Source organism: Trematomus bernacchii, unplaced genomic scaffold (genome assembly GCF_902827165.1).
Source record: "Trematomus bernacchii unplaced genomic scaffold, fTreBer1.1, whole genome shotgun sequence".
Classification (NCBI taxonomy): Eukaryota; Metazoa; Chordata; class Actinopteri; order Perciformes; family Nototheniidae; genus Trematomus; species Trematomus bernacchii.
In genome coordinates this window covers 32831-48714 of record NW_022987665.1, presented here as the reverse complement: position 1 = coordinate 48714, position 15884 = coordinate 32831, and the positions used below count along the sequence as shown (strand labels likewise).

The 15884-nt window shown below is 40.6% G+C and overlaps 1 protein-coding gene across 2 annotated transcripts in view; it reads left to right on the top strand.

The window, feature by feature from the left end:
• The window catches only part of ptprr (protein tyrosine phosphatase receptor type R), a 29696-nt gene extending 14258 nt beyond the window's left edge, over positions 1 to 15438 (top strand). Inside the window, exons 3-16 of one of the 2 annotated variants that reach the window (XM_034135761.1) lie at positions 542 to 655; positions 1677 to 1826; positions 2231 to 2338; positions 2946 to 3068; positions 3152 to 3270; positions 3897 to 4031; positions 7713 to 7905; positions 8277 to 8361; positions 9335 to 9414; positions 10381 to 10518; positions 10955 to 11062; positions 11460 to 11614; positions 12884 to 12997; positions 13487 to 15438. In XM_034135761.1, coding sequence (XP_033991652.1) covers positions 542 to 655; positions 1677 to 1826; positions 2231 to 2338; positions 2946 to 3068; positions 3152 to 3270; positions 3897 to 4031; positions 7713 to 7905; positions 8277 to 8361; positions 9335 to 9414; positions 10381 to 10518; positions 10955 to 11062; positions 11460 to 11614; positions 12884 to 12997; positions 13487 to 13580 — 1716 coding nt within the window. In that variant the 3' untranslated portion in view covers positions 13581 to 15438. Of the gene's footprint in view, positions 1 to 541; positions 656 to 1676; positions 1827 to 2230; positions 2339 to 2945; positions 3069 to 3151; positions 3271 to 3896; positions 4032 to 7712; positions 7906 to 8276; positions 8362 to 9334; positions 9415 to 10380; positions 10519 to 10951; positions 11063 to 11459; positions 11615 to 12883; positions 12998 to 13486 lie in introns of both variants that reach the window. The other variant, XM_034135760.1, reaches the window with a different exon arrangement.
• The last annotated feature ends 446 nt before the right edge of the window (positions 15439 to 15884 follow it).

Genomic DNA, 15884 nt, shown 5'->3' with positions numbered 1-15884 from the left:
ACGTAACACTAAATCCAGGATGAGTAATTAGTGTGTGTGTGTGTGTGTGTGTGTGTGTGTGTGTGTGTGTGTGTGTGTGTGTGTGTGTTTTACCTGTCTCCAGTAACACTTTAGCTGAAAGCTGAGAGACTGTTGGGAAAACCAGAGGCAACCCGAGGGAGAGTAAAACCATAGCAGAGATGTTTTGATTCAATCTGTTCAGAGAGAACTAAACCTCAGCCATGTTGGATTCTTTCAGGATGAATCGAAAATAATAAACTACATGCTAGTAATTGAAGGTTATGAAGTGTCTCTGCTGGGACACGTCTCCATGCTCTAATGTTCAAAAAGCTCTTTATTTCTCTCATACTGCCTGTGCTGCAGCACCTCTTTACACCCTCTGTCTGAAACCAGAGCCCAGTCCGCTCTGATTGGCTGATTGGTAGAGATGTCCCGTACAATGTGTTGGAGGGCTAGCCAAAAGGAGCTCAGGTGTTCTGTAGTGATCATCTTTTTAAATCATTGATTAATAACATGCTGTATCTCTCCCTCCCTCTCTCAGTACCTGGCTGTGGATGTGCGGAGGCTGAACAAAGGTCTTCTTCGTTGGTTTCGAGAGGGTGTAGCTGCGGCGCTGGGCGTTCCTGCAGGACACGTTCACATCCACCGTCTGAATGTAAGACAACACACACACACACACACACACACACACACACACACACACACACACACACACACACACACACACACACACACACACACACACACACACACACACACACACACACACACACACACACACACACACACACACACAGAGAGAGAGATGGCAAAAGTTCACACATCCTTTACTCAAGTAGAAGTACAGATACTCGTGTTTAAAAATACTCTGGTGAAAGTAGAAGTACTGACTAAATTTCTTTACTCAAGTAAAAGTAAAGAACTTTGAAATGTACTTCAGTAAAAAGTACCCATAACTAGCAGCTGTTTTAAAGAGTACCTGACCTCCCTTTATATTAATAGAACAATAATGTCATTGTTAGCTAATGAATGTTTCCATGCTGAACAACGGCAACATGACAACGTTTTCATTGGTCCCTCTTCTTTAGAGAAGACCAGGAAATGATGGATACACGGATCGTGTTCAAATCAATAGGCACGCAATGACTCTAAATAATAATGATCACGCCACCAAACACACATTCAAACTAAAGGAACCAGCCTGTTTGGGAAATGTGAGAAGTAGAAAGTACAGGTATTTGTGTTCAACATGTAAGAAGTAGAAAGTACAGGTATTTGTGTTCAACATGTGAGAAGTAGAAAGTACAGGTATTTGTGTTCAACATGTGAGAAGTAGAAAGTACAGGTATTTGTGTTCAACATGTAAGAAGTAGAAAGTACAGGTATTTGTGTTCAACATGTAAGAAGTAGAAAGTACAGGTATTTGTGTTCAACATGTAAGAAGTAGAAGTACAGGTATTTGAGTTCAACATGTAAGAAGTAGAAAGTACAGGTATTTGAGTTCAACATGTAAGAAGTAGAAAGTACAGGTGTTTGGGTTCAACATGTAAGAAGTCAAAGTAAAAAGTCGTCAGAAAAATAAGTAGTGGAGTAAAGTACTGATACCAGAAACATGTACTTAAGTACAGTAACAAAGTATTTGTTGTTAATTGTTTAATTACATTTTTCTCCCCCAGGAGAAGAAGAATGGCATCGAGCTCTTCGTGTCCTCTGATAGGCCGGGAGTCTCCGAGCCCCTCCCCGCTGAAGAGGTCATCCAATCACTGAACATCAGGGTCCTGCATCGACACCTGGGACACTTCGGCATCACCGAGGTCTCCACCGAGGTGTGTGTGTGTGTGCTCCGTTTCCTAGGTTACAGCAGCTCGTTAGTCACCGTGGAGACAGACGGAGGATAGATGGGGTTTATTAGAGCGCTGAGTGCTGCTACTGAAACTTTAATGCAGCTGTTAAAGTCCGATCAATCAGGCGGCGCCGTTATATTTTATATTATTTAATCACTCTTACTGCCACAGAGAGAAGGGACCGCTCCTCTGTGGTAATATTATTAAAGCAACACATCAGAAACTCCCCGTAGGAGCTTTAAACACATAATATGTAATAAAAACAACAGTAACAATTGAGTTGTGTGTGGCGGTGAAGCAGCAAGGCATCATGGGAATTGTAGTCTTCAGCGTCTTCTGGTTAAGAGCATCTTCTAATATAAATATGTGTAAACTCTCTCCTGTAGAAGAACGTGCTGCAGGGCGAGCAGCGGGATCACGTTTGGAGCCCAGAGAGTTTCTACGCCGTCGTCCTCTTCTTCACCGTCTTCGTCATTGTCATCACCTGCTTGATGGTAAACACTTAACATTTTTGTTGCCATACATATTGAGATACAAAGCATTTAGTATTTCATCTTTGTCAATTTAATTCATTTAATGTATTATTTTCCTATTTTGTTAAAAAATATATATAATCTGTGTTTGTACATCTGTGCTTTTACCTTAATAAAGTTGTTTTAATATTATTTTGCATTTGATAATAATGAGCATTAACAATGTGTAATCTTCAAATAGAACATTTACATAAAATAAATGAATTAAAAACACAATTAATATGTAATAAAAACATATTATATAAACAAATGAAATGAAACGATACATATTAATACATATATTAGAAATTATATTGAAATATTAATTGATTATGCTAATACTATTCATTATATTTTAGTTGCATTGTGACATTTAATCCACAAGAGGGAGCTGTTGCACAGAGAAACCAGATGTTTCAGTTAATATCATCTGTTTTATCTCTAAGACCTGAACATAAAGATCCTTATTTAATTAAAATAAATATAATTAAAATATATTCATATATGTATGTGTGCTTAAACGTTTGTACTTAATTTAGAAAATAAATGAAATTAATGATTGCACTTTTCTCTGCTGTTTGCTCTGCAGGTTTTGTTCCGACTGAAGGAGAAGGTCCAGGTTTGTGACAGACAGCTGAAGGCCCCGCCTCTTGACCTCCACCTGACCCCCACCGTCCAATCAGACTCCGCCCAGAAGTCAAAGGGTGCCAAGGTTGGCAACACACACCAAAACCCTTCATAAACACACACATAAAGCACAATAAAGACTAAATAATGATACTTAATGTCCTTCAGGTTGTGTCGTCAGGAAGCATGGTACAAGCTGAGCTCCCGCCAATTGTAGCCAAGCCCATTCGTCCGCAGCAGCCAATCACAGCCTGCCGTCGCCTCGCTCCTCCTGTCCCTCTGCCCAGGTACGTCAGCTGACTAAACGTCATCACCTTTATCTTAGCGGTGGTGACGTGAAGTCATGTGACCGTGCTGTAGTTCCTTTATAGCCTAACATTAGCCACCTTTAGCTTAGCGGTGGTGACGTGAAGTCATGTGACCGTGCTCTAGTTCCTTTATAGCCCAACATTAGCCACCTTTAGCTTAGCGGTGGTGACGTGAAGTCGTGTGACCGTGCTGTAGTTCCTTTATAGCCCAACATTAGCCACCTTTAGCTTAGCGGTGGTGACGTGAAGTCATGTGACCATGCTGTAGTTTCTTTATAGCCCAACATTAGCCACCTTTAGCTTAGCGGTGGTGACGTGAAGTCATGTGACCGTGCTGTAGTTCCTTTATAGCCCAACATTAGCCGCCTTTAGCTTAGAGGTGGTGACGTGAAGTCATGTGACCGTGCTGTAGTTCCTTTATAGACCAACATTAGCCACCTTTAGCTTAGCGGTTGTGACGTGAAGTCATGTGACCGTGCTGTAGTTCCTTTATAGCCCAACATTAGCCTCCTTTAGCTTAGCGGTTGTGACGTGAAGTCATGTGACCGTGCTGTAGTTCCTTTACAGCCCAACATTAGCTTTTTACTTCTTTCTCTTCCTCGTAGCTCCTCCCTTGTGCCAGTCTTCAGCAGCTTTGACCACACCCCCCTCGTCAGCGTTGCCCCGGTGACAGCCAATCACGAGCTAAAGCCGTGCCCCTCCCCCTTCAGGATGAAACCTTCCGCCGGACTGCAAGAGAGGTGAGGAGGGCGTCTGGACAATATTTGTTATTATTTAGATCTTCTTTATCCACCTTTCATATTAAAAATAAATCATCCTTTTTAATGCAAGGATTTCATTTTATTTTAAAAACTACATTCATTATATTGAAATTATTTTTGTAATTAGCAATGCGCCTCAGTTTCTCTCCAAGAGCTGTAGAAGAGATGCATGATGGGAAACAAGTTGCATGTTTACACACCAAATCGCTAAATTAGGGGAATTTTTACCCGTGCTCCATTACAGAAACACACATGAGCCCTCAGTGTGTGTGTGTGTGTGTGTGTGTGTGTGTGTGTGTGTGTGTGTGTGTGTGTGTGTGTGTGTGTGTGTGTGTGTGTGTTTAGAGTACAGTCACCTCTAACCTGCGATTGTTGCAGCAGTCAGGGGTCGAGCTGCGTACGTGCTGAAAAGGAGGCTTCAAAGTGTGTGTGTGTGTGTGTGTGTCCTCATCCTATAGTTCATAAGGATTTATATTGTGATAGTGAAGTACGTCTTCCTCCACACACACAGAGTACACACAGAACACAGAGTACGTGATGTTTATCTGCAGGGAGGTTTCAGGAAGGTGTACGTTGACAGAGATTACGTTAAACCTCTGTGTCTCATTTCCTTCGATTCATATAAACTCTGCATCACTGTCTGAATCTGATTTATTTTACACCACAGTTCAACATGGCAATTATTTGAATTTTATTTTATATTAATATTATTTCAATATATATATTTTGTTCTAACTATAATTATTTTTTATTTGAACATGATAACTATTTGCAATTTATTTTATATATATATTTTTTCTAATTATTCAATGATAACTATTTTAATTTTCATAGATAATATTGACACACTTCAATAGATCTTTATTGTATTGTTCTTTCTTTTGATTTGATGTATTCCTTATTGCTTCAATGATTTAAAATGTTAAATATTCCTTTTATCTGATACCAATAAATAAGTGAATATCTCAAACATCATACATATATATAATAAAACACTGTCAGGGAACCTTTTAATGCACGATTAACTATTCAACTAACGTAAAGGTCCCATGTCACGGCCATTTCTACTGATCATAGTTCCATTGTTGAGGTCTACTAGAATAGATTTACATTGTTCAATGTTCCAAACTCACATTGGTTTCTCATACAGCATCTCTGTATAGTATGTGTATTCACTCTCTGTCCTACACGCCTTGTTGGAGCTCCTGCCCCCCCCCTTCCCTATGAGCCCACTGTGCTCTGATTGGTCAGCTCGCCCACTCTGTTCTGATGAGTCCACCACCGTTACAGCGGAACATCAGTGATTATGTTTTACAATGGCGTTAGCAACAAGCCCCCAGGAAGTGCGCCGGACTCTGATGAAAATATTCGTAGTGTCCAAACGGTGGTACTACAATTTCCGTATCAGTCCGTGACGTCACCCGGCCCAGAAAGACTTTTCCCCATTGACTAACATGGGGAAAGAGACATCTGTAAATCAGCGGATCATTATTTTTAAACTAAATAAACTACCCAGTATGAACTATTGTATAGCCCTTATTAGAATCATTCTATCCTTAAAGTTGTAAAATGCACTAAAAGCCGAATCTAGATTTATTTTCTGTCTCCATTCATTCTAGTGAGCCGAGAGTGGGAGCTCGGGGGAGCGGGGCTTAAGGGGCGCATGCTCTGTGAGCGCACATACGGGTTCTTCTGCTCTGACAGCTAGGCATGATGGGTAATCTGGGACTTTTCGCTCTCTCAAAAGTTGGGCCATTTTGTCCTCCAATGAGCAGCTCTCATAGGAAAGAACGAGACCCCGCCTCCCACGCTGTATCCTGTTCTTATTAAACATCCATGGTTAGCAACCAGAAAATGACCCCAGTAATGACAAACAGATGAGAATGCTGCGTGGGGTCTGGGTGCCGTGTTGGCGGGACGTTGCGGGGCTCGCTGCTGCGGACAGTGTGAGCTGGATTACTGGTGTCGTTTTCCTGGTTGCTGCGTGGGGTCTGCGAGACATCGCGAAACTCACCTGAACTCAGCCTGAGCACACACACACACACACACACACACACACACACACACACACACACACACACACACACACACAGGCTGAGAAATCCACGGAGCCGCAGCTGAGAAAAGATAAGGCTGAGTGTGTGTGTGTGTGTGTGTGTGTGTGTGTGTGTGTGTGTGTGTGTGTGTGTGTGTGTGTGTGTGTGAGGAGCTCCACGGATTGGTCTATTTGGACCTGGGTACGGGCACGTCACTGAGACCAGGAATAAATAAATGGAAAAAGAGAAATGTCCAACGAGGCGTTCTGGGGCAGCATAGACAGGTCTTCTCTGTGTTAGAGTTTTACTCCCTACAGGGTGCACTTTGAGGGTTTGTGACTCTGCAGACCGTTTACATGCAGAAGCTTCATACCATACTTGGAAGTCTTATTCGCTGCTTTTGGTGTATTTTGTGGCAGAAGTACAGCGCCACTTACAGGCCCGGCATATGTACTACAGCGTCTCCAGCGGGTCGAGTGGTCTCGTGTGGAAGGACACGTTTCTGGTGCCTATTGCGTGTGGATGGAAGACTTTTTTGATAACGATTTCGGTTCGTTTGCGTTACCGTTCTCGTGTGGCTCCAGCCGGAGTCACAACATTTCATTTTTTTTAACTAAAGTTTGGGCGTGAGAAACTCCGATTTTTGTTCTTCAAAATAAACCTGAGGTCATTTTTCAAAGTGTCTGTAGTGAGTGTTGCTCCGACAGCTCTTTCTTCAACTAAAGCACTTTCATAAGAGAAAAGAAAACACCTTTATCTCATCGTTGAGCACTTTAGCCGTTATCTGCCGCGCGTTACTCTTTCCTGCCCGGCAGCCATCTTGTTCTGTTACATCAGCGCTTACAGTGAGGTGTGCAAACTTTAAGGTATGGAGGAAGATCTCTCAGTGAGAACAGGATGTTTTCTGGGTGTCTGTGAAAATATCTGTGTGTGTGTGTGTGTGTGTGTGTGTGTGTGTGTGTGTGTGTGTGTGTGTGTGTGTGTGTGTGTGTGTGTGTGTGTGTGTGTGTGTGTGTGTGTGTGTGTGTGTGTGTGTGTGTGTGTGTGTGTGTGTGTGTGTGTGTGTGTGTGTGTGATGTTCACTCTGGATGGCAGCCAATCAGCAATCAGACGAGTAGGAAGTAACGGCATCCTGGAGAGGAAGCCGACGACACGTAGCCAGACGAAGAGATCAACACCTCTTATTATTTAATTTACTTATATTTAAAAAAACAAAACAAGACACCCTTTTGATTAGCTTTGATGTAAAATCCACTACAAAACCTTGAGCATTTATTTTTATTTTTATATATTTCCTTTTGTTTATCTCGAGTTACACTTATTAGAAAAATACATCAATAGCTAAAAAGAAAGCCTTGGTCGATTTGGACACATTTTTGAGTGGTTTTGGGGGTTATTGAGGAGGTTGAATCCATTTATGACATTTTTAGGATCATAAATGTCAGTTTTAACCAATAAACTGGCCATATTTGTGCTCACGTGGACTGATTTTGACCAATTTAGTGTCGATTTTAGAGTATAGTGCCATTTTTGGAGCTCAAAACGTCATTTGTTTTGTTTTACGGACTGAAAACGGCAATTTTTGGAGCTCAAAGTGTAATATCCTAATAATGTCTCCCCCCAGACGTGGCTCTAACGTCTCCCTGGTGTTGGACATGTCGGTGCTGGGCTCCGTGGAGCCGCTGAGCGTCGCCCCCCCGGTGACGCCCCGCGAGGCTGCCGCCAGAGAATACCTGCTGGCCGCCCGACGACCTCTGACCCGACAGCAGCTCCGAGACGTCGTGCAGAACACACACACTCTGCACACTGAATTTGCTGTGAGTAGTCAAGGTGTTCCCTCACCTGTAGTGAGATCTATATGTGTGCATGTAAATGGTCTGCAAAGGCTATGTTGTAGTCTTCAGCGGTTTGTAGTGCTCATCGTGAGGTTGTTATATATTCAATGACATCACTGACACATTTTTTCACTTAAATTGACTTACATTTCTATAATAAAGCCTCTTTAAAGTAATAAGAACAGCTGATATAAAACAACAATATGCTCTGACGTGAGATTATCGTATTTGTGAGTTCAGGTCCATTTAATGAACTTAAAAACATGAGGTTATTGCCTCCAGTTATATAACACACTGACAGAGTGTGGATCATTTGTTTTTCACATTTCTAACGTTACATTTTTTCTCATCAGGAAATCCCCATGAATTTTATTGATCCCAAGGAGCTCGATATTCCAAACCACGGGACCAAGAACAGATACAAGACCATACTGCCCAGTGAGTACAGAGAGTGTGTGTGTGTGTGTGTGTGTGTGTGTGTGTGTGTGTGTGTGTGTGTGTGTGTGTGTGTGTGTGTGTGTGTGTGTGTGTGTGTGTGTGTGTGTGTGTGTGTGTGTGTGTGTGTGTGTGTGTGTGTGTGTGTGTGTGTGTGTGTGTGTGTGTGTTGCTAGGAAACTGCCACCGTCTCAAAACAGTCCTTTTCTCGCTTCCTTTTGAACCTGGAAGTTGTTTTATTACCTGGGAGGGGCTCAAGGTCAAAGGCCAACAACCTCAAGGACGCTCAACATCGCACCTCCCTTCACACACACACACACACACACACACACACACACACACACACACACACACACACTGGAACAATGCATGTCCCTCAGAGCACAGTTTGTTCTCACACTGTAAGCCAAACAGTTTGCCTGATTAAGACATTAGGTAACACACACACACACACACGCACACACACACACACACACACACACACACACACACACACACACACACACACACACACACACACTGATGTTTTGTAGAGGGGGCGGGGTTATCAATACAACAATAAGTAAGGGGGGGGTTCCTTCCTTCCTTCCGGCCAATCAAGACTCAGGAATGCTCACCTAGAGCTGCTGTCAATCAAACTACTTCCTGTGTTTCTGAGTCGTCCTTTTCTTTATCAAGTTTATATTCTCCTACTGTAAATGCAATCATTTGATCATTTAATTTACTTTAATTTCGAAGGATTTAATCTAATTAATTTTTATATATATTTTGAATAATTATTTGATATACTTTTATTTTTGGAGGATTAAACGTAAATAGATTATACATTAGATTTGATTAAAAAAAAATGCAATTATTTAATTTAATATAAAAAGAAATGCCCGTGATGTTTTAATGTAACAGGCTTGGAACCAATAGAGAGAGTCTCAACGTAGATTTAGTTTGAACTACATTTTGTCCCCTTTTGTGTTTCCAGACCCTCACTCCAGAGTCACCCTGAAGTCCAAGAGCTGCAACGACCTGCTGAGCTCCTACATCAACGCCAACTACATACGGGTGGGTGAAAGCAGCTCGACTCTATTTCCGGATATTTTACTCATATATTTTTGCTAATTTCTTGCAATTCTTTAACATTTTCTTCGGAAATGTTTCTTTACATTTTCCAGATATTTTACCAATATTTTTTGCTCCTTTTCTGGACATTTTAATCCGTTTTTTCGGACAGTTTTTTCCAATTTTACGACGTATTTTTAACGTGTTTTATAGGCACTTTTCCAACATTTTACTCATCCTTTTTTTATACATTACAAATGTAATAAAAAAATACTCAATAAAGTACCTCAAACACACACACACACACACACACACACACACACACACACACACACACACACACACACACACACACACACACACACACACACACACACACACACACACACACACACACACCCACACACACACACACACACACACACACACACACACACACACACACACACACACACACACACACACACACACACACACACACACACACACGCACACACACACACACACACACACACACACACCCACAGTGAAAGTGTACTCCTGTTTCTCTCAGTCTCGGTACAATGGACTCTCTTCCTGTCAGGAAGCTGCGCTGAAACATTTAAACTGTCAGAGAAAATCCTTCATCCCTCTGTAAACTACAACACTGTGTGTTTAAACTCAGAGAGAAATATTTATAACATTTCACACATTTTCGGGACATTTAATCAGTTTGTCCCAATTTTTCATGCATTTTCCAGATATTTTACTCATATTTTTAAATGTTTTAACAATTAGTTGTGATATTTTTCAGACATCTGTGTTTCAAAGTTCTCTATGAATACATGCATTATTTATATTAATTATTAAAAAACATGCACTGATTAATGTGTGTTTTAGCTCTCCCTACTGTTATGAATGATTTCTCTACATTCTGCTTCGCTGTATTCAAACCGCTGACGCTGTGCTGTGATTGGCTCCCGCTCTCAGGGATACCTAGGCGACGAGAAGGCGTTCATCGCCACGCAGGGCCCGATGGTGAACACGGTGAACGACTTCTGGCTGATGGCGTGGCAGGAGGAGGCGCCGGTCATCGTGATGATCACCAAACTGAAGGAGAAGAACGAGGTGAGCGGACGAGGGTTCCAATAAAGCTTTATAACTTCAAATAAAAAACCTGTTTGGTCGATGCTGAATTTAAAGTAAACTCACAATGTTTCTTTATTTTTTTGCCATTTGTTTTGATATTTTTCCAACGGTTTGATGGAACATTTTACTCATTTTATTTGCACATGTTGTGGAAAATTATATAATTTAGTTTGGATATTTATCCAAAGATTCCTGACATTTTCTGCATATTTTTTCAGACATTTTGCTGACAGACGAATACAATAAAATACTGTGTGTGTGTGTGTGTGTGTGTGTGTGTGTGTGTGTGTGTGTGTGTGTGTGTGTGTGTGTGTGTGTGTGTGTGTGTGTGTGTGTGTGTGTGTGTGTGTGTGTGTGTGTGTGTGTGTGTGTGTGTGTGTGTGTGTGTGTGTGTGTGTTTGTTTCTCTGCAGAAGTGTGTCCTGTACTGGCCGGAGAAGAGGGGGATCTATGGGAAGGTGGAGGTGTTGGTGAACAGCGTCAGAGAGTGTGAACACTACACCACCCGCAGCCTCACACTCAAGGTACACACACACACACACACACACACACACACACACACACACACACACACACACACACACACACACACACTGATATTTCTGTTATAAAAAGGGGAAGGGTTGAACTGTGAAGCCTATTCCTAGTATACATTTTAAACAGTTCTTCAGACATCGTTCCTGTTTCTGGGGGATTTTTTCCAACATTTTAATAATCTTTTTTAAAAACATTTTGTGGACCATTTATATAATTTTCCTCCAAACATTTTTGTTCCACTTTTTTTGTTGTTGACAGTTTACAATTTTAATAAATGTTTCTGGAATCTTTTTTTAGATGTTTCACACATGCTTACAGGTTATTGTCTTGCAGCAGATAAAGAGTCTCTGTGTTTCTTCGTCTGTTATGTGTTGGTGTGTGCAGAGTGGGAATCAGACCCGGGACCTGCAGCACTTCTGGTACACGTCGTGGCCTGACCACAAGACGCCCGACTCCACGCTGCCGCTGCTGCAGCTGATGGGAGACGTGGAGGACCGGAGGGCGGCAGCCATCTTGGGACCCGTCATCGTGCACTGCAGGTACAGAGAAAAAAAACATGGATGCAGAGATGGCAAAAGTACACACATCCTTTACTCGAGTAGAAGTACACATACTCGTGTTTAAAGATACTCTGGTGAAAGTAGAAGTACTGACTAAACTTCTTTACTCAAGTAAAAGTAAAGAACTTTGAAATGTACTTCAGTAAAAAGTACCCATAACTAGCAGCTGTTTTAAAGAGTACCTGACCTCCCTTTATATGAATAGAACAATAATGTCATTGTTAGCTAATGAATGTTTCCATGCTGAACAACGGCAACATGACAACGTTTTCATTGGTCCCTCTTCTTTAGAGAAGACCAGGAAATGATGGATACACGGATCGTGTTCAAATCAATAGGCACGCAATGACTCTAAATAATAATGATCATGCCACCAAACACACATTCAAACTAAAGGAACCAGCCTGTTTGGAAAATGAGAGAAGTAGAAAGTACAGGTATTTGTGTTCAACATGTAAGAAGTAGAAAGTACAGGTATTTGTGTTCAACATGTAAGAAGTAGAAAGTACAGGTATTTGGGTTCAACATGTAAGAAGTAGAAAGTACAGGTATTTGGGTTCAACATGTAAGAAGTAGAAAGTACAGGTATTTGGGTTCAACATGTAAGAAGTAGAAAGTACAGGTATTTGGGTTCAACAGTAAGAAGTAGAAAGTACAGGTATTTGGGGTTCACCATGTAAGAAGTAGAAAGTACAGGTATTTGGTTCAACATGTAAGAAGTAGAAAGTACAGGTATTTGTGTTCAACATGTAAGAAGTAGAAAGTACAGGTATTTGGGTTCAACATGTAAGAAGTAGAAAGTACAGGTATTTGAGTTCAACATGTAAGAAGTAGAAAGTACAGGTATTTGAGTTCAACATGTAAGAAGTAGAAAGTACAGGTATTTGTGTTCAACATGTAAGAAGTAGAAAGTACAGGTATTTGTGTTCAACATGTAAAGAAGTGGAAAGTACAGTATTTAGAAATGTAAGAAGTAGAAAGTACAGGTATTTGTGTTAGAAATGTAAGAAGTGGAAAGTACAGGTATTTGTGTTCAAAATGTAAGAAGTAGAAGTACACCCAATGGGCCCAATGACGTCACGGATTGATACAGAAGTTGTAGTACCGCCATTTGGCCACTAGGAATATTTTCCTCCGAATCCGGAGTACTTCCTGGGGGCTTGAGAGAAACATGGGAACTCTACTACTGCTACTGTAAGGTACTTTCAAATGACTACATTACCCACAATCCTTTGCTTCGCTCTGCAGCGCCGGGATTGGACGGACCGGATGCTTCATCGCCACGACGATAGGTTGTCGACAGCTGCAGGTGGAGGGCTTCGTCGACGTGCTGAGCATCACCTGCTGCCTGCGAGCAGACAGGTAACACACACACACACACACACACACACACACACACACACACACACACACACACCCCCACACACACACACACACAAACTGTTTTTAAAACCACACATTTTTTGAGACATTTTATTATAATTTTCTGAATATCTTAGTGGTCTGTTTATGCAATTTTTTTGTACTTTGTTCTGATATTTTCCTGTCATTTAAACATATTTTCCACATATTTGTTGCATTTTTTCAGTCATTTTATTCATATCTTCTTAGCACACCTTTCAGCATTTTTCCACATTTTGTTTTTTTTGTACTTTTTTCAATACTTTTATCACGGTTTTTAGGCATTTTTTGCATAAAGTTGTCAAATAAATCAGTTTGTTTAAACAAATCACATTAATAACCTGTGTGTGTGTGTGTGTGTGTGTGTGTGTGTGTGTGTGTGTGTGTGTGTGTGTGTGTGTGTGTGTGTGTGTGTGTGTGTGTGTGTGTGTGTGTGTGTGATGCGCGCAGAGGAGGTATGATTCAGACAGGTGAGCAGTACGAGTTCGTCCATCACGCTCTGAGTCTGTACGAGTCCCGCCTCTCCGCAGAAACCGGCCAATGAGAGCACAGCGCCACAGGAGGCGTCGGTTTGAACCAGGAATTGCTCTGACATAAAGCGAGTCATTTGTAGAGCTTCACGATTGACGGACACCTCGGACAGCCAATCAGGAGCGATGTGGGCGGAGCCTGTTGAAGGGAAGATGGAATGTAAATTCTGAAAAGGGGAATCTATCCGTTCTTCTTCTTCTCTGCCATTTCTTCTTCGTGTTTTTTGGCGAGCGTTTCTTCAGAGGAGCTCAAAGACTCGCTTCTCTTCGGATCGTGTTTTTATTCACTAACCAGAATGTCCCGTTACCTCTTTTTTCCTGTCACAGAGACGTAGAAATAATAGTCTGAAGTCGATGGTTCAATAACACTGTTGTGTTTTGTGTGTCTTATAGGGTTTTAAATGGTTTTATAATCGTGGTGTTCTGATATAACAATGGCTGTTGGTAAAATGACTGTTAGCTGGTTGCACCTTTGGTTACTCGACCATCGATGAACCAACATCTCCTCGCCGCTTTTGTGACATCTGCACTTCCTACGTTACTCCATGATTCACCTACGAAACGTTTTTAAGTCTATCCAGCACCATGATGTATCTATAAAGTCATTTTCATGGTTTCACAGGTCTAAAAACAACAAACTACAAACTCATCAGAAATACTACATTTATCAAATTTACCCTGAAATGCTAGCTTGCTAACTAGCAAACACACTAATCTTGACCCTTGTGCCTCAATAGGGACATTTCTGGCTGTTTAATTTTACATTTTTTAAATAATTGTAGCTGTTTTAATGAGTTTTATTAATCAAAATTGTGAATTCAGCCCCGATAATAAGTGTATATCCAAAATGCAGCCAGTCGAAGCCAAAAAGGACAGAAAAGTCCCCATTAAAACCATTTATTTATTATCAAATTACATCTTAATATCCTGCTCTGTATTATCCATCTACAGCCCCTGCTCCTACATTTAACTTTTTACTATTTTTCTTAAATTTCTGCAGTAACGTATGAAATGCTGACGTCACAAATGGAGCTAACGTTAGCCATAGATCACTAGCGAAAAGCTAACACACCAATGTAAAGCTAATAAGTTCATGCTAAGCTAGTTCTCGTAATACAGCAATCTCCATAGAGGCTAATGCTAGTTTTAGTAACTCAGTGTTAGTCTGCATTAATGTCAATAAATGGATGCTAAGCTATAAGCTCATGCTACTATTAGCTCGCTATGCTAATCAATATTGTTTTAAAAAACAATTATATCTAGTATTTAATGCTAAATAATAATTTGTTAGTTGTTTGTTACAACTATTTTATTTGTTGAAGTACAGCTCCCATAAGGCGTTTACTAAGCATTATGGGAGTTGTAGTTTTTAAATAATAAAACATGTCTTTTATTTTAAATAATGGACACAAAATCAAGCTTTTAGAAAAACAAATGAATACAAATATTATTAAAAAAAGATGGAGGCTAGTTAAGCCAATTACTCAGTCACAATTTATTTGATCAATTAATAAAAAATAATGAATGAACTACATATTTTTGCTGAGAAATGTTGTGCTGCTAGTAGTTAGCCTTGTTTCCTGCTTTGACAATTCTCCTGTTGTGTAATATTATATTGCTTTATACCAAAAAATGTGAAATTATTTACGTCACAATGGTGCAGTCATCTCATCGATGTGCTGTTGTAAAATCTAGTGTTACTTATGGTGTATCAAAGTAATAACAACTTTATTTTTATACTGTTTTTACATGTTTTTGATGTGTTTTAGCATTTGTCGACGCTAATTTGGGGGTACTAAACTCACCACATCTCTTAATCATGAATTTAACTGTCCAATACTGCATATTTTAGAATAAAATGTGAAACAAAAATGGGGTGGTTTTTGTCAATTAACATTGTACAGTACATGTAAAAGTGCTATTAATGTGGGACGTCCTGTTTCCAATCCACGGATTACAAACAAACACGGAAAACTTGCTGCTAAAACTGGGACCATTTGGGAGCGTCGGGACCGCTGACGGACAGTAACCGAGAAACTTTAAAGACTCTTCTTTTTCTATGTATTTTTTTATTTATTCCTTTTTTCTTGTCACACAATCAAAAGACGTTGGACCAGTGTTTCTTAGTGTGTCTTCACGGGACCATCATCAACACAATTTCCCACTTTAGTCAATTCAGGATCGATTTCCAACCCAAAATGGTGCAAATTTGGCAAAGTGGTGCAGTGATGTTGTATTTCTTTGTTGGACCCTGAAGGCAGCATCTCCCCGGTCCAATGGGATTTCTAGATGTGATTTTGGGATTATTGCAGAAAACA